This window comes from Oreochromis niloticus, linkage group LG19, assembly GCF_001858045.2.
Source record: "Oreochromis niloticus isolate F11D_XX linkage group LG19, O_niloticus_UMD_NMBU, whole genome shotgun sequence".
Classification (NCBI taxonomy): domain Eukaryota; kingdom Metazoa; phylum Chordata; class Actinopteri; order Cichliformes; family Cichlidae; genus Oreochromis; species Oreochromis niloticus.
In genome coordinates this window covers 13,757,436-13,777,304 of record NC_031983.2, presented here as the reverse complement: position 1 = coordinate 13,777,304, position 19,869 = coordinate 13,757,436, and the positions used below count along the sequence as shown (strand labels likewise).

At 38.4% G+C, this 19,869-nt stretch overlaps 3 protein-coding genes, 1 long non-coding RNA gene and 2 other non-coding genes across 6 annotated transcripts; all 6 read right to left on the bottom strand.

Moving 5' to 3' along the window:
• Positions 1-1,704: 1,704 nt before the first annotated feature.
• Positions 1,705-4,130, bottom strand: LOC112843034 (uncharacterized). The gene is made up of 3 exons (XR_003215121.1): positions 3,970-4,130; positions 1,968-2,191; positions 1,705-1,840 (listed from the first exon to the last, which is right to left on the bottom strand). It is a non-coding gene; the product is annotated as an uncharacterized LOC112843034 (long non-coding RNA).
• A 2,024-nt stretch (positions 4,131-6,154) lies between these two features.
• rpl13a (ribosomal protein L13a) lies at positions 6,155-9,445 on the bottom strand. Its single transcript, XM_003453220.5, has 7 exons — positions 9,322-9,445; positions 8,527-8,599; positions 7,453-7,518; positions 7,155-7,256; positions 6,857-6,942; positions 6,605-6,664; positions 6,155-6,412 (listed from the first exon to the last, which is right to left on the bottom strand). Exons 1-7 carry the CDS (start codon positions 9,340-9,342, stop codon positions 6,203-6,205), a joined length of 618 nt encoding a protein of 205 aa, XP_003453268.1. The 5' UTR covers positions 9,343-9,445; the 3' UTR covers positions 6,155-6,202.
• Positions 7,335-7,410, bottom strand: LOC112843210 (small nucleolar RNA Z195/SNORD33/SNORD32 family). Its single transcript, XR_003215396.1, has one exon. It is a non-coding gene; the product is annotated as a small nucleolar RNA Z195/SNORD33/SNORD32 family (small nucleolar RNA).
• On the bottom strand, positions 7,598-7,680 carry LOC112843208 (small nucleolar RNA Z195/SNORD33/SNORD32 family). The gene has a single exon (XR_003215394.1). It is a non-coding gene; the product is annotated as a small nucleolar RNA Z195/SNORD33/SNORD32 family (small nucleolar RNA).
• Positions 9,446-10,491: 1,046 nt separating the features above from the next.
• atp5if1b (ATP synthase inhibitory factor subunit 1b) lies at positions 10,492-12,291 on the bottom strand. The gene is made up of 3 exons (XM_003453221.4): positions 11,973-12,291; positions 11,205-11,317; positions 10,492-11,106 (listed from the first exon to the last, which is right to left on the bottom strand). Exons 1-3 carry the CDS (start codon positions 12,114-12,116, stop codon positions 10,965-10,967), a joined length of 399 nt encoding a protein of 132 aa, XP_003453269.1. The 5' UTR covers positions 12,117-12,291; the 3' UTR covers positions 10,492-10,964.
• A 1,041-nt stretch (positions 12,292-13,332) lies between these two features.
• Positions 13,333-18,762, bottom strand: zmpste24 (zinc metallopeptidase, STE24 homolog). Its single transcript, XM_003453222.4, has 9 exons — positions 18,378-18,762; positions 17,109-17,255; positions 16,602-16,805; positions 16,150-16,302; positions 15,851-15,992; positions 15,436-15,611; positions 15,078-15,182; positions 14,822-14,965; positions 13,333-14,735 (listed from the first exon to the last, which is right to left on the bottom strand). The coding sequence occupies exons 1-9, from the start codon at positions 18,483-18,485 to the stop codon at positions 14,511-14,513; spliced, it is 1,404 nt and encodes a 467-aa protein (XP_003453270.1). The 5' UTR covers positions 18,486-18,762; the 3' UTR covers positions 13,333-14,510.
• Positions 18,763-19,869: the final 1,107 nt, after the last annotated feature.

Here is a 19,869-nt window from a genome sequence, read left to right as displayed (position 1 = left end):
GTGGTAATGTCATCCACCTTTAAAGCATAACTTTAGGCCCTAATGACCTATGGGGGAGGACAGTCTCATCAGTCAGGAGTGCTTCATACAGTGAAATAAAGGTTTCTGCGATTAGTCGTTTTCTCGTCATGGCTCTCAATTTCTGAATCCAATTTGTGACTGCAAACCCAGTAGCAATCTCTGATCACTGCCGTCTCTGAATTTTACAGCTGCTCTTCTCTGCCAATGGATATAATGACTAACTGAATGAACAGAGTTGTCCCTCTGTCATTATAAATCAAATCAATTACACTCAGAGGTCAGTGAATATAAATAAGGCACCGACATGGTCTACTGCACCTCATGTTTGTATCAACGTATTGCTGCTGCACGCCTTGAGCATGCATCATGTTGCAAGGGATTTTTTTGAAAGGTGTTTATGACCTTTATGTGGGTTCAGAGCGTGTGGTTATGTATATTGCAGTCATAAACAAGCTCTATCATTATATGCACTTTTTCTGTGAATATGTAACAACCGTAGACACTTGTATAAAATGTGTATGCATGCATATATATGCATACTGACTAAAAACACAGGCTAAAAGCAGAAGCTGTTGAGATGGGATAAAATAATAAAAACATTTTATGAAATGGGAAATGAGTTTTTGTAACAATAAGAAGAAGAAGAAGAAGTACCAGATAATCATTTTTTTTTTCAGTGTATTGCTGCGCAAACAGAAGGATCTCAGCTTCCTTATAGAAATATTTCTTTATACAGTCCCTGTGCTGGTCTTCCAGTTCAGCCTGTTGTCAGTGTAGATGCCCAGGTACTTATACTCATCCACCACATCAACATCCTGTCCCAGGATAGGCCATGTAGCTGTCCTTTACTCTCTGTGATGTTATTCACATTCAGAAGCAGATCATTCCTCCCAGACCACTCCACAAAATCATCCCCTAGTGCTCTGTACTCCTCTTGCCCATCACTAAGCTATCCAGCCACTGCAAAATCATCAGAGTATTTCTGTAGGTGGTATGACCCGCAGTTGTACTGAAAGTCTGAGGTATACAACATGAACAGGAAGAAAGACAGTACAGGCCCCTGTGGACCGCCTGTACTGCACTTCACCAAATCAGACAAAGCACCGCCCAGTCTCACATACTTCATGCAGCCTGTCTGTCAGATAGTCAGTAATCCATGAGATGATGGACGTGTTTGCTGACATTTCTGGTAGCTTCTCTCTCAGTATCAGCGGCTGAAACATGTTAAATACAATAAGAAATCAGAGAAGCTGATCCTCACCATGCAGCTGCTACAGTTTAAATGGGTGTAAGCTCTCTGCATAAGAGATAATAAGTGAATAAACAGTGATGTTTAAGAAGTTAATGGTTCAAATGCATAGATAAATTACGGAGAAGTATCACCCCAATACCAAACTTCCAAATTAATGATGGATTTAGACTAGACTTTGTTTTTAAATTTGCCCATGTTTGGAGAAACTCAGCCATCATCTCTCTTTCCAGAAATCATGCAGGTTAGTTAATTTCAGGTAAACGAGACAAAGCAGAGGGAGACATGATTAAACACAGGACCAACCCATCCTAACCACTGCAGGTTATTCAAACAGGGAAATTATTTTTTACTATTATATCATCATTCATATAATCAGAAGTAAAGTTGTATATATATTTTTTAAAAGCCTGAACGCACGAAAGGAAGGCTGATGAGTTATCTGTATTATTTGTGAAGAGTTGTGTTTTAATCTGTTGCTAATCAAGAGTAAAAACAACAATAATACATATGCGTGTCGTATTTTCCCCACGGCACAGTGAACTGTGGGAAAATCCTCAGACCTTTTTTCTGTGGGGAAAAATAGAAGTAGTTATTGACTGTACATTTATGCTGTAAATATGGTTTATAGATTTTTAAGAGAACAGTTCTAGTAAAATAGCAGCCAATCTACCTGCAGAGAAATCATATGACTTACAGTCAATTTCTAATGTGTGAAAGCTTTCGATTTTTGGATGCTTGCACTCTCAGCGAGGCCTGTGTTTTTCACCATCCGACCAAATAACATCTCCATCTCTTCCTTTTGCTCTTTATCTTTTTCTCAAAGTAACTACTGAGAAGTTGTCCAAGGGTGACCTCAACAGAGACGGCAAAACCTTTCGCCCGATGATTCAAAAAAGACATCTTCCCTCTGGAGTACTTCTGTGTGGATCCACATGCAAAAAAATGGCAAGTTTTCATCAGGAATAAATTAGATATGTTATTCAAACTGTGACCCAGACGTGCTCCTCTTAGCTAATCTGATTTAAAGCTATCTTTGGTTGAAAAAGGATTCAGCAGTATAAGCTTGAGACAGACTCTGTAGAAATGAGACATTACTAAAACATCAAATAGAAGCTTAAACTAATCATCTCACGCTGGCATGTGGGAAAAGGTCTTTTATCGCTCTCATTACTCACACAGTGTGTGAGTTTAATGCACACTGTGGGCAAACGTTACCAATATATGGTGACCGTGTTGTAATTTCTCAGGTGTGTTGCTCCAATAAGACCAGTCAAATAAGTTAGTGCTCACGTTCTTTATGAAGTCAAACTAAAGCTTAAATAAGGTTTTGTTTCAAAACCAGAAACATGTTACTCTGAAAACGTGAGGAGAGTTTAAATTTCAGCTGAACTTTGTATGTTATCCTTATAGAAGCTTCACAGTTGAAGCACCTTCTTTTGGGATGAGGGTAGGGCATTGACTATAAATGTTGGAGCCCATAATAGGCTTGGCTTGCAGGAGCAGTTTCAGACAATCATGGTCTCTTCAATCTGTTTCAGATGGTGTGATTAGAGAGTGATCTGCTGCTGGCAGCATCGCAAAATATCTCATTTTTGGAGCCGTCACAGTGATTTCTCCATCTGTTGGTGGAGACATAACGTCCCTCCTTAACGCAGGTAGACAGGCAGCAGATTGGCCTCCTGCCTGATCCTCAGTGGGCGAGCTTTTATAGAAGGCATGTGTGCTTTTAGTATGTGGATATCTATAAGAAGAGGTAGACAGGTTAGGCCAACATAGAAAGTATGGTGTTATCAGCTTTTCCTTCATGGACTATATACTTTAATCAGGGGGTTAACCAGTATTTTCAGCACAGTCACAATCATGTAAAATCAGGAAATACTATAAGGCTTGAATGCATTGTCAAAACATGCACAACTAATCATTTTAACATACTACAAAGTACTTGAATCAAATCCCAAGGCAGGTGCATGCGGAGGTTTTTTGCTAAAGGATATTCTTGGGAATCTAACCAGAGGAAGTAAGACAGGAGCTACATGGTACTGTCCTGCTTTAGTATAACAGATTTGTCACCACACATGTTCCGTTGTGCTATAATAAGATTAAAGTGCAAAGAGCACAGACAGAAAAAGAGAAGAGGTGACCTCAGAATCTGGGTTATTAACTTAAAAAGAAGTCAAAGAAAACTCCCATGATGCACTGTGAGTTTAAAGCAGCTAGGGCAGCGTAGAAAAACAGCCAACTCAACAGGCATTTCCATACACCATCAAAAAAGCAACTTAAGTTCACCAACATATACCAAGCCACCACAACAGAATGTCACAATACCATATTTCATTAAAAATAACAATATTATTGATTTTTTAATATATCGAGAGAAAACCAGAGAAGGAATCTAATTGGTCAAATTCCCATTGAACTTTTTATAACTTTTTTATGTGTTTTCTCTATTTTTAGGCAAATGAATTGAATTCTAGATGTGTGTGTCTTTGAATTGAGTCAGATCACTTCATGGATAAACACAGCAATGTTAGGAAAAGTCCTACAAGATCTAACATCTACCATCACTGCAAGGGTGTAAAACCACTAGCTAATACGGCAGTCTAATAGTTAAGCAGCAAAAGAGCCACAGAGCATGATGCTACCACCATGGTACAGTGTTAGGTTTGGAAGTCTTACCTTTACACATCTAAACATACCCTTTCTTAGTTGGCATCCTCTCAGTCTGTGGTAATGTAAAACTTGCTTCACTTTGGATACTGACGCTGCTCTTCCAGCAGTTTCTATGTTTTTATGGAGCCTTGAGCCTTGTTCCTGGGTTATTCCCGAAACATCCTAACCAGTTTCCTCTCATGTGAATGTGACATATATCTATCTATATGTCTATATGGGAGAGAGAGAGAGAGAGAGAGAGAGAGACAATTAGTACACAATATCATAAAAACTGGACAAATTCAAACACAGAGCAGATGATAGCCACACTCAGACAGCAGTTGGAACATAAAATTATCATTAATAAATGATGATTGAGCCCCTGTAATGAGCCCAATATAAATCTGATGACTGAGCTACCCTGGAAGATGATTAGTTGCCTTTATTTCTTATGAAAGATTGGTTCTCTTTTGTGTCTTATTGGGTGTAAAACTCCTTCAGATGAAACCATGTAAGGAAAATAAATCTCTAAATTTTCTCTTGTTTCAAGACTCAATAGTGGGGAAAATGGGGGTTATTTTATAATGTGGGTGAACCTGCAGCCAAATCCTTTGCTGATTTAAGTTATCGTCAACAGTCAGCACAGAATGCTTAAATAATCTGAACATATGATTGCAGAATCCCACCATGCAAAAGATGGGGTTATTAAGTAATTCACTTAATCAGATGACTGAGAAAACAGGTCGACAGTGTCTGTCAACCATCTCTGAACAGGTGTTTTCAATTCACTGCAAGCAAAAGTGTTGCTTTATATATTAAATCTTTAGAGGACAAGGGTTTTTTTAATGCTTTAAAAAACTCAGCTGGTTATTTTTAACCTCAGAGCTGGTCCTGTCTTAAGTAGAGCAGACAGCAGAAGCCAGCTATTCAAGGAGATTCAGTTGTTTCAGTTCAAATCTTCAGTGTAATTTCAAGCTGCACACGATAACCCGTAGCCTACTTTAAAAAAATAATAAGTAAAACCAGGCTCAAAATGATTATGTCCTAAATAAAATGATCCAGCGTTTTGTAGAGGAAAATACTTTAAAACAATATTATACAGTTATATGAATACTTGACCCCCACAATTCTAATTTGGGTGGGGATTTTAACTAAAACGCTAAATGTTTTAGTTAACTGTAACTGTGACGCTTGGAAGTGTGGCAGTACAACACTGCCCTCTGCTGGTAGTTAAGCTTGGTTGCAATAAGACGTTCCCACATGTATAAATTTTAGGCTATGTCCACACGTACCCGGGTATTTTTGAAAACGCAGATTTTTCTATGCGTTTGCACCTTTCGTCCACACGTAAACGGCGTTTTCGGTCACTGAAAACGGAGATTTCTAAAAACTCCGGCCAGGGTGGATATTTTCTAAAACTCCGTTTTTGCATTTACGTGTGGACGAGAAAAACGGAGAAAACGCAGTGTCAAAGGTGTGCGCCTTTTTTGACGTCACAGTGTGCGCCACGTTGTTGTTTCGGTGAAATGAATTTCTACAATACTGTTACTGTTAATTGTACTCTCTGCAGTGTTTAAATGCTTACATATACACACACAGTTACTGTCCCTTCATATACACGACTCGGTTCTGCTTCTATGCCCCATCTTTGTTTACTTTTTCCCACCGAGGCTTCTAGACTTCTGATTGGCCAACATTTCTACACGGTTAGGAATATAGCGCCACCTGCTGCTTTGGCATGTTCCTAGCAGCGTTTTCCTTCATTTCTGCCTTTACGTGTGGACGGGATTATTTTTTAAAACGAAAACGGAAAATCTCCGTTTTCAAAAATACCCGGGTACGTGTGGACATAGCCTTATTTTTGTCAGTTTTATCAAACTCTACAGCTGCAGCAAATTGTTATACAATTCAAAAACTGATGAGTCAGATGGCATTTTGTGAAAATAAAATAAGAGTGTAATACTAACTCCAAATATCCAGTTATGTTTTCTAACCCTGTCATACATTTTGATTTTACACATTACGCGAAACCATGTAAGGAAAATACGCAACTCCAATGTGCTTTTCCTGGCACCTTTTGAAAGTCTGAGTGATACTTTTCAAATACCAAGTCAATATAACCATGAATACACAAATGCTACCTTCTTGTGATAGCTACAAATGCAACTCTTAAACATATATTCATGTTGTAGTAAATGCAGTTTATTTTAATGAGAAATAAAATAGTCATGACACATTTTATAAACATTTATTCATCTTTATTGGCCAGATGAGTTTAGCTCAGACAATAACTCCATATTGTTTCAGAACATCTGTGTATTTTGCAATCTTGGACTCGACGTTCTTTTCTGCCTTCTTGGTCAGATTGATCAGTGTCTTTTTCTTGGTGTAGCGGAGCTTAGACTTCTCCTTTCTCTTCTCCTCCAGAGTGGCTGTGATAGCCTGGTACTTCCAGCCAACCTCATGTGCCAGACGCCCAAGGAGGGCGAACTGAGGGAGAAATGAAAAACCATATAAAATCAACAGTTCACAAACTGAAGAGAACAATGTTACACAAACTAAATGGTTGTGCCTGCCCAATTCAAAATTTACAGCTGAATAATAGTAAATGACCTTATTGTCACCCTTCATTTTCTGTCCTTAACAAAAAAAAAAAAAAAAAAACAAACATTGTAGGCTCACCTTGCGAGAGGGCTTCAGACGCACAACTTTAAGAGCAGCTGGGACAACCATGCGCTTCCTCTGCAAATCAAATAAAGCAAAATCAGATAACGAAGACAACAGCACATCTGAACTGTTATAGGCAGCATGTCTCAGACATCATTTCTTTTCATGGTTACTATTCAGACAAGGCAGTTAAGATGCATGGCATCACAGACAGCACAGTCAAAGCCACTTGTGGGGGCCATAAAGATTAAGAAATTATCAGCATACCTTGTCATAGGGTGGGGGGATACCATCAAACACCTTCAGCCTCTCCAGAGCAGCCTGACCTCTCTTGGTTTTGTGAGGCAGCATACCTGTTTAAAGAGAGATTATCCTTTTAAAAAAAAACATAAAACTCAGTAGCCATTTCAACATATGCTAAACTGAAAAAAAAAAAGTCAGATGTCTGAAGTCTGCTTCATCAATAGATTATTAGCTTTGCTATAAACAGCTTTACTGTGCTAAGTAAGTATCATAGATGAATGCAAATAGACCACTTCATGTGCTGGTGGTGTCACTTTCTCACCTCTAACGGTCCTCCAGAAGATCTTGCTGGGAGCCCTGAAGTGGTACGGACCACGAGAGGGGTTGGTGTTCATCCTCTTGCGCAGGAAAGCCAGGTACTTCACTGCAGACAGGCACATGCCACATTACACATACATCAAGATACATGCAAGGGGCTAGCATTACTTTATTAAGTAATGCTGATGCCTCAGATGGTAGTGCATGTAAGGTTTTCTCATGGTCTGTGAAACTCAAACTAGTAAAACATCACCGACAACAAGCATTTTAAAGGAATGAAAATAGGACATAACCCTACTTACGCTTGTTACGGTAGAAGTTGCCAGAGATGTTGATGCCTTCACATCTCACCACCACCACTTTGTGGCCTAAAAGACAAAATGCCAACAGTTAAATCCCAAAAGTTAAAGAGAACAGCAAACAGGTGCAGATACTGTTTGTTTGTTTCCTGTCTCAGATGGTAGTGCATGTGAGTTTTCTCATTGTCGTTAAACTCAACCAAGGCAGTTAATACAGTCATCATCGACAGAATGACACAACATTTGCCAACTTTGAACACACTGTTCATCAGTCTTACATGCTGCAAAACACACTGTGCGACATGGATCTGACAAGTCTGGAAGTTAACGGTAGAGTTTCATCGTAGGATAGGTCGGTCTTTGTAGCCATCTGTGTCTCTGCATGTTTTGTGTGACTGCATCTGGAGAATTTGCATTACAATTTACACCCTACGCATGTGTAGAAAGAGCATGCAATGCTCTCTGCAGGCCTTTTGCACAAACAGTCATTTTTCACAAACTGCAAGCGGTTTTTTGTTTTTTTAGACATTACCCAGCTGAACTAAACATGAGGACACAAATATAAAATTTGTTGGACTGGAAATCAAATACTCATCCTTCTAGTGCTCAAATAACCGTATAATCCCCAACTGATGCCATGTAACAAGAGAGCCAGTAACTAGAGAATTCCCAGAGCAAGTGGACATCATGTCATGAGTATTTCCAGAAACAATACTACTGACACTGTCCACAGTTCAGGTGTATAAAAGGGACTAGACTATGTGTTGCAATCCAAATCACCTTATTTTGCACATTTTACCTCCAATGGGACCCCACAATGGCTCAGCTATTTCAGGTTAGTTTGCACTGCATTCCTACTGAATGGTTAGCAGGTACAGCAGCAGTCCCATTATGAGATACTGCTACAAAATTTCTGACACTGTCAGGATGTTGCTCCAAGGAGTCCATGCATGTAGCGTGATACAACAGCTAAATTCGAACATCTTGACTAGGACAGTCCAAAAATCGCACAGTGTGTACCAAACTCAAGTTATATTGTTTATTACCAAAAACTCTCATTATTCTCTTAAAACTTACCCAGAAGAACCTGTTTAGCCACAATGGCAGCAAGTCGGCCGAGCAGATGGCCCCTGCCATCAAGCAGCAGAACCTAAAATAAAGGGGGGAAAAAAGGATATCAATGCTTTATCTTCACCATGAAAAAACATCCCAGTAATTCACTATAATCTTGTATGGTAATGTTAATCAACTTGCTTTTAACATCTAACCTGACAATCGTCACATTGTCAGCTTTACCTTGCCTTGCACTAACATAAAAGTTAAACGGTAATAAACACACATTTAACCCCATCACTGTTTATTGAAGGGGTTTACTGCGAACTTAACTGTATTTCTGCCTCCACGTCACTGTGATAAATGGCACATGGGACACTATTGACTTGCCGGTTGAGCCATAACGTTAGCTTAGCATCTAACCCAAAACGCGCTGACGATTAATCTTGGGTTTTTTTTAGCTGAAGTGTCATGAAAGGTTCCCTACATAGAAGCAACGAAAAATCACCCATTTTATTTATTTAAGTTTGCCGGTACGTTTCCCATACTACCATACATCCAGTACACACGTTAAACCTAGCTTCGCAAGCTAACAGCGTTGACTCAGGGAAGCTGCCATGATGAAGGCACGCTCACTCGGCTATAGCGAGCTGCCTCAGACATTCCCTAAAAATATGTCTCAGAAAAAAAACACTGAGCAAAACAACGACTACACAAAGCTGTCCCAAGTTATCGCTATTCGCTTAACTGCAAAACATAAGGTTTTATTTTGCCTATAGAGCAGAAAAATGATATAATATCTCCAGAGCAGCTTCCCACCTTATTGAACCGGTCCGCCATGATGTGCGAAAAGAAAGACAAACGGGGTTGCTCGTGGTAAAAGGCAGGGGTGGGCGGAAGTGACGACAGCTTCTTTCTCGTGGCTCACAGGCTATGAAAGAAATAGCGCCACCGTTGGACTTATTAAGTTCAGCATTATAAATTATGTATACTATTATGTATTATAGGGTTAGCAGTTTTGCTTTGCTGCTTCAGGACCTGGACAACTTGTTGTAATTCTTCTCTCTACCAAAAAATGCTGAATGAAAATGTTCCCCCATCAGTTTGTGCCCTGAAGCTCAAGCACACTTAGGTTAGGCAACAGGGCAATGATCCAAAATGCACCAGTGTGCACTTCTAAAGGGGGAGGGACAAAAAAAAATAAGAAAAGGTTTTGTAGTGGCCTAGTTAAAGTCAAGCTTGAAAACTCTTCAATGTGGCTGAATTAAAACAATTCTGTAAAAAAGAATGAGACTAAATTCTTCCACTGTGGAAAAACTAATTCCTTGCAACCACTTGTTTTGAGTTCTTGCTGCCAGAGGTGGCACAATCAATTTTTAGGTGAACCTTTTTTCCTTAATAAATGAAATCCTCATTTGAAAAATACTGGTGACCACCAGAGCTTCAATTTCAAAATCCTACGCTGCCTATTCTCAAGTTAAAGCAATCACAAGATTTGCAGAATATTTAACCGAGAATTTCAGTAGATCTACCTATGATATCAATTAGAATATCCTAGGTAATTTCCTTCTTGAGTTATCACATTCACAGGATCTTCGGAAAACATGACCTATGAACTTGACTCTGAGGTGTAGGTCACAGACATTTATGGTATCAATTAAAAGCTCCCACATTATCTAATTCTTGCATTCTCAAACTTAGACATCCACAAACCCCGACCACCCACCCACCCACCTGGTGGGGTGAAAATACCCCATCTGCCTTTTTCAGATGAGGGGTAAAACCTGCATTTACTCCTGTTATCTTTGTCTAATATTAAAATTTGTTTTATGATCTTACAAATATGCAAAAAGCAAACAAACAAATAAGAAATCATAGCAGGTGTTAAATACTTTTTTAGATCTTAATAGTATGAAATTTATATGACCTTACTTTAGATCAAGATGGCTTTAAGGAGCAGTTTGAAACACATATTGAACAGGTCACATATTTGTGCTGCCAGATAACTTTAATTACCTTTTTTACCATTTTTTATTTTACATTAAAGGTGTGCTGGTTGCAGCTTAGTCAATTTTATCACTTGATTTGCTGCCTATTGTTGCTCATTGAAAACAATGTTGCTCACAAGTTCACAAAAGATATCAACTGTTCACTGAAATAAAACAGCAGCATGAAGCACAGATTATATTTAGTATTTTTTACTTTGGCATTCTGCCTGTGACATACGGCACACCAATGAACAGCATCACAGAGGAAAATGTTCTTGCAGAGCATGCCATGGAACCCGTACTCATTTTTTTTAATCAATTTTAATACCTTTCAACAATTTACATAAGTACCATCACTCAAACATTCATGACTGGCATAACACAGTGCACGCAGAAACTAGTGTGGTTACTAAAGGAGTCTTGGACAGTGGGGAGAAAAAAAACAAAACTTTTGTTTTATTTTAAAGGCTTCACTCAGTCGTCATGCTTCAGCTTTCTGATCTTTCCCTTGTGGCGGTCAATTTCGCGCTGGAGACGTTCAATCTCCTTTTTGTGGTGATCAATTTCGTCCTCATGGTGCTGCTTTAGTGCTGCCAGCTGCTCCTTCTCCTTGCGCCTTATATGAAGAAAGACAGATATCACACAGGCTTATTTACATGTAGAAGAGGTGGAAAAAGTGGACAAAAAACTGTCTTTATAAGTTGAATTCCATACTTGAAGTACATCTCCTCCTCTGCAGCCTGCTTCTTCCCCATGGCTCCACCTGCCTCTCTGATAGAGCCTCCACCACCACCACCTTTCCCGGCACCTTTACCCAGCTCACCCAGCTGAGTGGGTGGGGAAGTATTTAAGAGAAAACAAGTTTAGTGAATTAACTCAGCAACAAGCAAAAAACAAACAAACCCCCAAACCCAATAATAAATGCATAAACAAAAAATAGAGCTCTGAGTACTTTCTATAAAGACATTTCTTTAACAGATGGCAGCTCGAAATTTAACATTTTTTAAAGTTACTTTCTTTCTCAACTTTAGTGATCAGGGCTTTCAGTGTGATATTAAGGTGAATCTGCTGGACGCTGTGAAAACAAGACCATGTTGAAGGTCAAGGTTTTATATTTTTTGAGTGGGTTTAAAGGCTTCTTTGTTTCCAAGGTGATAATGGAGATATCTAGAACAGACCAGAAATCCTTTTTGAGCAAAACCTAAACGTCTGAGAGAACAAAGCAGCTCACAAAACCAAATTATTTTTCTGAATAGTCTGACAGGTGGCAGTACATACAAAATGAACCCCCTTGGCATATATAACCTATAATCATTAGGTAATAATGTTCAATTAGAAAGCTAATACCACAGTGCTACAGCAGGTGATCCTGTCATTAAGGTTTTCAGCTAGCAAAAATGATGAGGCTAAACAAGTCAAAGCGCTGTATAACGGTTACACGGTGTTTGTAATGAAGTGAGGCGGTTGCAGGACGTTTATTACCTGGTCGGATGACATTCTCAGCTGTGAGGTGACAAAAGTCCTGATATTAGGCCTCAAAAACCTCGCCATGTTTGTGAAAACACCACTGACAAGTAGTGTCGAGCTTGTCCTTGTCCACAAAAATACACCACAGGACGGCGCCATTATGTCCAAGGCGGGGGTGCCAACAGGAGATACGTTAGTTCAATTAGATGATACATTTAAAAAATCTATTCATACGATGATGGATTATTTAAATTTTTCTGCTAAATATATTTCGTATACATAACATGGAACAATAACGTAATGCAGGAAAAACACAGTATTTGATTCCCGCAGTGGTATGGTCTTAAAAATGGATACCGCGGTGTTATACGTTCTTTACGTAGCATCTGACCTTATAATTTTTGTTATGCTACATACCAATAACGCAACATGATGTGTGATTTTTTAATGTATTTTTTAATTAATTTAAATACTATATACATCCATATCCACTGAACAAAAGTGGTTTAAAGTGTTTTTTAAACAAAAACAAAATCAACAATAACAATGGTTATTTCTACTTTTTTACATAGCTTAAATAACTTATGGATTGCAATTTTTTTTATATATATTTTAGTACACAGTAATTTTTTTAATTTAAATATGAGATTTTATCTAAAAAGATAAGTTTATAAAACATCGATTTATTTTTAAGCTGAGCATCAGGATGGGGAAGAAAGGGTATTTAATTAACTTTGATCATAGCATGGTTTTTGTAAGTACTTCAAAAACCTGCTGATCCACTGGGAGTTTCCCACACAACCATCTCTAGAGTTTACAGAGATTGTAGGAAGGCAAATCAAATATCATGAATGTACATGTCAAACCGTGAACCAGAAGTGCTACAACAGCAGAAAACCACACCAGGTGCCACTCCTGTTAGCTAAAGAAACTGAAGCTACAATTCCCACAGGCTCACATGACCTCCACAGTCTCCAGGTTTCAATCCAATAAAGCACCTTTGGGATGTGGTGGAACAAGAGATTTGCTTCATAGATGTCCAGCAACTGTGTGAAGCCATTATGTAACTATGAAGTCAAACTCTCTGGAATGTTTCCAGCATTTTGTTGAATCTATGCATTACAGATATGGTGTAAAATGCCTCAATTCATATAGAGAATCCATCTATATGAATTAAGGCAGTTCTGAAGGCATAAACTGGTCCAACCAGGTACTAGGAAGGTGTGCCTAATTAAGTGGCCAGTGAACATTTTGTGTGTGTTTATTTAAAATATAACATTAAAAATATATTTAAAAAGTCATTGCAGGATGAAAATAAACTTATCTTTTGTGTGATGTTCACAATATTTTTAAAAAGTAAAACAAGCACCCCAAATAAGATAAATGCTTAGAGGATTTTATTCAACACTGCAAAGAAAGCATACACCCCCTCTCTGAGCAAACCAAACTCTGGCTCACGTGGTGAAATCTTGCCATCTCCCTCCCAGAAGTCCCCTATAAATACTTTGCTTACCAGGTATCGCTGGCATGAAACAAAGAGAAAAACAAAACAAAAACTATGAAACTCTACATCAACTTAAAAATTCAAATCACATTCAACATTTTTTTTTCAACAATTCACTTCATATATCATTACTCTAATCACCAAAGTTACATATGTACAGGTATGGTTGGACCCTTCATGACAAGCAGGTGCTTAAGAAAATTAAAACAGCAGCCCCTCATTGCATGTAAAAAAAACAAAAATATCGCATCTACTGTAATCTTCAAAAGAAACATTTCGCACCGCTCTGTTCACTAGGTGTTCATTATGGGTACAAAGAGGAGAATTAGAGGCACTCGTATTTTGTCACTGTGACAAAGAATCTACAGAGTTTCTCTTTAAATTAAAAAAAAAAAAAAAAAAAAAAGCACTGAATTGATGAATAGATTCATGAATATTCACTTGAACTTGACAATAAATGTTGCACTTGCTGTACATATCAATCTGGCCCGTGCATCTGTAAAAAGCATTGTAACGACTGAATATAATGTATGACTAATCATCTTAAATTAATATTTTAAAAAAAATTAACATTTAACAGCCAAATAACTTGTCAATTTCATTTTGAGCTTCATACTTAGAAGGGAAAAAGAACAAAGTACTGAATGAATTGTACAAAAATAAAAGGATTTCTAAAAACAAATCTATGAGTACAATCTGAGAAATCTGATATGTGCTCTGACAATTGCCTTTTTCTTTACACGTTGTCCAGATCTATCTCACACAGCAAGTGTGTAAATGGTTTTTCTGAATAAAAGAAAAAGAACAGTACAGGCTTAGATTTTTTTATGTTTGCCTTGTGCTGATATGTTTTGGTTTTGTTTAAAACTAACTTTCAAAGAAGAGAAAAAAAAAGAAAGTATGGCAAGTGAAGAAAAGGATAAAATAAGATAAAATTTGCTTATGGGGTCAGAAGGGAAGGAAAAAGACCAGGGTGCATCACAGGGCCAGGAGCGGTCTGCGGAGGCCCTTCGGAGGAGGCAGCGGTCGCCGCTCCCCTTCCGGCCCCGTCAGTCTTGCTTGGTGTTGCCCAGTGCTCTGAGGCGCTCAAGGAGAGGAGGGTGGGAATAGTGCCACATGGAAAACAACCAATCAGCCACAGGGAAGCCCAGGTTGTCTTTGTTCAGCTTGATGAGAGCTGAGTAAAGCTCTGAGGCTTTGCCCATGGCGCGAGCAAAAGCATCTGCCTGGAACTCAAACCTGCGACTCAGGACCGTCAGACAGAAAGACAGAACCTACAAAAGCGAGGAAGAAGAGAAATATTTAAACATCTCAAAACAACAGGATTTAATTATTCAAGCTTTCATGATCTCACACATACCTCGTTGTAAGGAGAAAAGATGAACTGGAAGATAATCATCAAGCCTATTAATGTGGGCTGGCTGTCATCGAAGCCAAAAGCTACAAACAGCTCCTTACGTCCAATCAGGACAGCAAATAAGGAGAAGCACAGGAAGGAATTCATCTGAAGAGATAAAAATAGATTCAGTTCAATTTCTGAATGTCTGTAGTATGATCTAATCAGGCTTTTATATGTTTTGGGATAAAACAAAAGACATCCATCTGGGAGAAATCACCTGACTAATGACGATATTCTTGACGGTGTGGCCAAGTTTCCAGTGGCCAAGCTCATGACCCAAAACAGCAAGGATCTCTGGGTTGTTGCATCCTTGTTTTTTGTTCTGTGACAGAAGTTTCAAAATCAGTTACCTAAAATTTCCAACAACATCAAGCCTAAACATTAATACATTTAATACTTGGGGCTTTTCCCAATCCTTTATTAAAGGATTTTAAAAACAAAACAGAGCTTGATGACCAAAAAAAATATCTTTCAAGCTCTCAGACCAGTTGTTATCAAGCAAAAATCAACCAAAGTGTGTTTCAAGACAAGTTTTTTAAAAGTGTTTTTATGAATCAAGTGAAATTCTTTGCAACCTTGGGCTTGGCCTTAGACTCGCTGGATGTCTCATCACTCTCTGGCTGCTCAGGCTGTGACTCTCCGGCCTTGTTGAGAGGTGAGTAATCCTCCAGCAGCGTGTCAAACAGCACAATGCGTTTGTTCTTGAAGAACCCATAGAAGTATGCATTGCTGTGTGAAGAACGTTTAGAACCTGGAAACAGGACAAAAATTCATGCATCTCCAACCAACCATCACTCCACAATGTAAAAAACAAAACAAAAAACAAATGATTGCAAAGTAATAATAATGTAATAAGTTGCCTCAAGGGGCTTGATAATGTAAGGAAAAGACTCTACAACAACATGGAGAAATGCCCAACAAACGACCCACAATGAGCAAGCACTCTGTGACAGTGGGAACGATAACTAAACAGACACATTCAAGACATACCTTCAACTACGTAAATTTTGGTGAGGGGGAAGCTTATGCTCTTGGCCATGGCCTCGATATCTGTCTTTAACTCTCCGTCCGGCAATGGTGTGAATTTGTCAAACAGGGGAGCAATGTAATCAGCGTAGATGGTTACAAGTACCTTAGAAGACAGAGATGACAGGATGTATTACAGGTGTAGTATCAACTATGTACTTCTTTTGAGTTTCTCACTAGTTATCTGACAAGGAACTTATTCCCTTATTACACAGTGATGCATTTTCAACGTTTTCACAGAGCGAGGTGAACGCGCCACTAACCAGAGAAACGACCAGGGTAAAGAGCCAAGCATAAATGAAGAAGTAGTCTCCGCCAATCTTTATGATGTACAGGAGCAGGGAGGTCACAGGAAGCAGGATACACTGAGTGACAGCAAACTTCTTCACGGCATCTTTGAGGAAGAACCCCAACGTCTGAGAGGAAGAACAAACATTAAAAGAGGAAAGTGGAAACAGGACATTAATATAGTGTGTTAGACTTCTGATGTCTGTTTACTTCTTCACAGATGCTCCGGTCTCTGAATTCATTTTGGGTTTAAACAGACAAGATTTCACAGTGGAAAACTTCTTATTACATTTAAATCATTTGTGTTTTTGACATTAAACAACATAAAGACACATCCTCAGTATGACCCGTCACTGTGGTAACTTCAATTCAATCAAACTCAAGTTAGTCTTGGCTACAAACAGTGAGTGCATTCCAGCCAGTGTACCTGCTGATTAAAGCCGTGCTTCTCCTCAATGACGAAAGTGTTGTACAAACTCCAGGGGAGTCCAGTTATAGCACTGAACAGGGTAGCAAGCGTCAGAAACACGAGGGACTGGGTGATCTCGTACTCTGGACCAAATCCAAAGCGAGCAGTCACAGAACCGGCGACAGCCCACAGAAATGGTATTCCACCCAGTAGCAGAATCAGCTGAAACAGTTTTGAGCACAATATTTTAAATGTGTGGCATACAGAATGAGTTAGACTACGCTAATCGTAAATATCAAACAAACAAAATGAACAAAAAGGAAAAAAAGCACACTCTTTTCACTAATATTGTATTAATACTTCATCAAGTCCATTTAAAGTCCTGCAGGTCAAGAAGACACTTTCTGACTTTCACTTTTCTCAACAAGTCCACAGCTACTACACTTGTGATAAAAGAACATTTTAATATGAGGAAGACTATCAACTCAAAAACAACTGTGTCTTTTAGTTAAATGATCATCTTACCGTCCCCTCAGTCTCAGAATAGAGTCCAGACCAAAAGCTGAAGTTGCTTTTATCCAGCTGATAAAGACGTGACTTCTCAAATGTTTCAGAATCCATGATCTTGCCCAGCTCCTGCGGTACATGGGTTGTTGTTCTATATATCCTCCTCTGCAGTGTAGGAAGACATGTGCATAAAGTTACATTATCACTGAAACTCATCAAGGTACTGATGAAGTAGGGATCCAATGCTGTCAGTGTAACTGACCAAGTTACATATTTCAGATATGTTATTCATCAAGTGTTAAACTCAAAACTTGTCAAGTATCACATGAGAAAATCATCATAATATAATCATTACTAATCCAATTTGATGTTTTCCTTCAAATCTGTGTTTCAAAGAGCATCTTTTTAACCTGTTGAGTCTATACTATACAATCGTGTCAACGATATTGCAACAATTCGACCTTTGAGCTGGTAGGTGAGGCCAATAATGTGTGTTTTTTTTATACTAGGGATACAAAAAAACTGCTTTGAAGTCTTTTAGCTCTAAATCACTACATTTGAACTAAAGAAATTTCACAGAACGAGTAAACATTGCCTACTGCCATCAATCTAATGATTTACAGGAAGGCCAAGGCCAATTGTGTATGATAATCGTGTGAATCCCTGTCCATATCCTCATAAAAGTGGCTCTCTGCAGTCTTTCAATGTGTGTAGTAGCATATCAAGACTACATGCTAATATTCTGGGTTAAAGACGTTCTCTGTATTATTTGCTACATCAGTTCCTGTTCCTAGAGGAACTACACCCATCCCAACACTGTCGTGAGATACTTTTCAGTGTAGCTTAACTGAAGTGGATACAAAAAAAAAAATGTTAATAGGATTCAAACAGCTTCATATTTCACATCCACAGACACGTGTCTGGGCGTGAAATAGACCAGTGAACATTTCCAGCAAGCTGATAATAGACCCGACTCATAGCTTTGTGGGTTCGTATTAAGAAATCTTACGCTGTTGTGTTTTGAAACTAAATACCTAAAATACTGAATAGCAAAAAATCTGGTGTCCACCATTACACGAACCCTGCCAAACTGACCCCTTGGTCGCATCACATATTCAACTATCAGAATATCCTATATTAAACTCAGACTTTATGAAAGACACAGCTCATAGTGAGTCCACAGGAGATTAAAATCAAATGTTTTAACCGCTGTCAAGGGTTCGTTGATTTACGCTCTGCTTTTATTATAAAGCAGAGGGATTTAATCTTGATAAACAATTGACTCACCTGTCTGTAAGAAAGATATGCCTCCCAAAGGTATACTGTCCATGAAAACCCTAGGACAGCGTAAAATATCTGCTTTTCCACCGGCAGGTCAACTATAGTTTCAACCATCTTTGCTGTTTTACTAGAGCAGTTAGCTAAGCAGGCTAGCAGCTAATTAGCTTCCGCTCTACACACACTTACAGACAAATAGACAGCACTTTAAACGTGAATTATGGGAAATATGCCCCTCCGTCAAATAGACAGATACAGACTAAAGTTTAGATCTTTGCATCCAGTTTTCATTCCTAAGAAAAGTCTAGGCTTTTACAACTAACATCATTCCATTCATATCAACTACCGAGCCCGTTGGTTATGCGTATCAACGAATTCGGCACCCAAAGGAACGTCTTCTATAACTTGGTTCCGCAGTGGATTTTCTTAATTTGACTGACTCACTAAAGAGTTAAAATTTTTGTATCTCAATAAAACACCTTTATTTGAACCCCCATTAATAAATATTCCACACAAATATTTGTGTACAATGCAGCTCAGAATGTAAATGTATATTCAAGTTAGTTAAACTCCTAATAAAGCATAATTTAAGGTTTTAGAGTATTCCTTTTTTTTTAATGCACGAGAACTACACGTTTATTGCTGGCGGTAGCAGCCTCATATATGCAATGAGCACGATAGCTAAACAGACGTGGCAGCGCAGGAAATGTTGACTTTTGCTACTTAATTCCTCTTCTCAGTTCAATGTGATTATTTACATGCAATCACCAACCATAAAATAACGGTAGTTACTTCAACACAACAGGAAACGTGGCGGGTCCTGTACCACACCCATTTTATACAATACAAAAAAGTACGCACACATTTAAAGTGTGTATATTAATGTGGCTTTTCATATCTATATAAATATGCATTTAAATTCCTAACAATTTACCTTTAATTAAAAACACTTTAGACGATGTAAAATCTTAAATACTAAAACCACACAGCTGCACTCTTCCCTTCCCATGCACGGAATCTGTTTATACATTGCAGTGTCGCATCTGAAACTTTTAACCACACGTGTGCTAGGGAAACTGGATTCTGACAGACCTTCCGGCAGGGCCTCCTGAATACTGCTAATGAGCTAATACTGTAACTCACTGAAAGGTAATCCCACAGAAGTGCTGCACAGCTAACTCTGGACTGTTTGGACTTCTTAGAGTCTGGGACTATAAACGATGTCCGGCTTTATCTGATCCATAATCCATAAAATAAAACTTTAAAAATAAAAAAAAAAGGTCATGTAAAGCACTAAGCATACTTTTTCAATTAACAGTTTTAATCTGAGGGAAGACAATGACACTTGCCTAGGAATAAGAAAATTATTAAATTAATAATATATGTGTCATTCATATATCTATAGATCTCTAGATCTCTCTCTCTCTCTCTCTCTATATATCTCTCTATCTATCTATCTATCTCTCTCTCTCTATAGATATAGATATATATATATATGTGT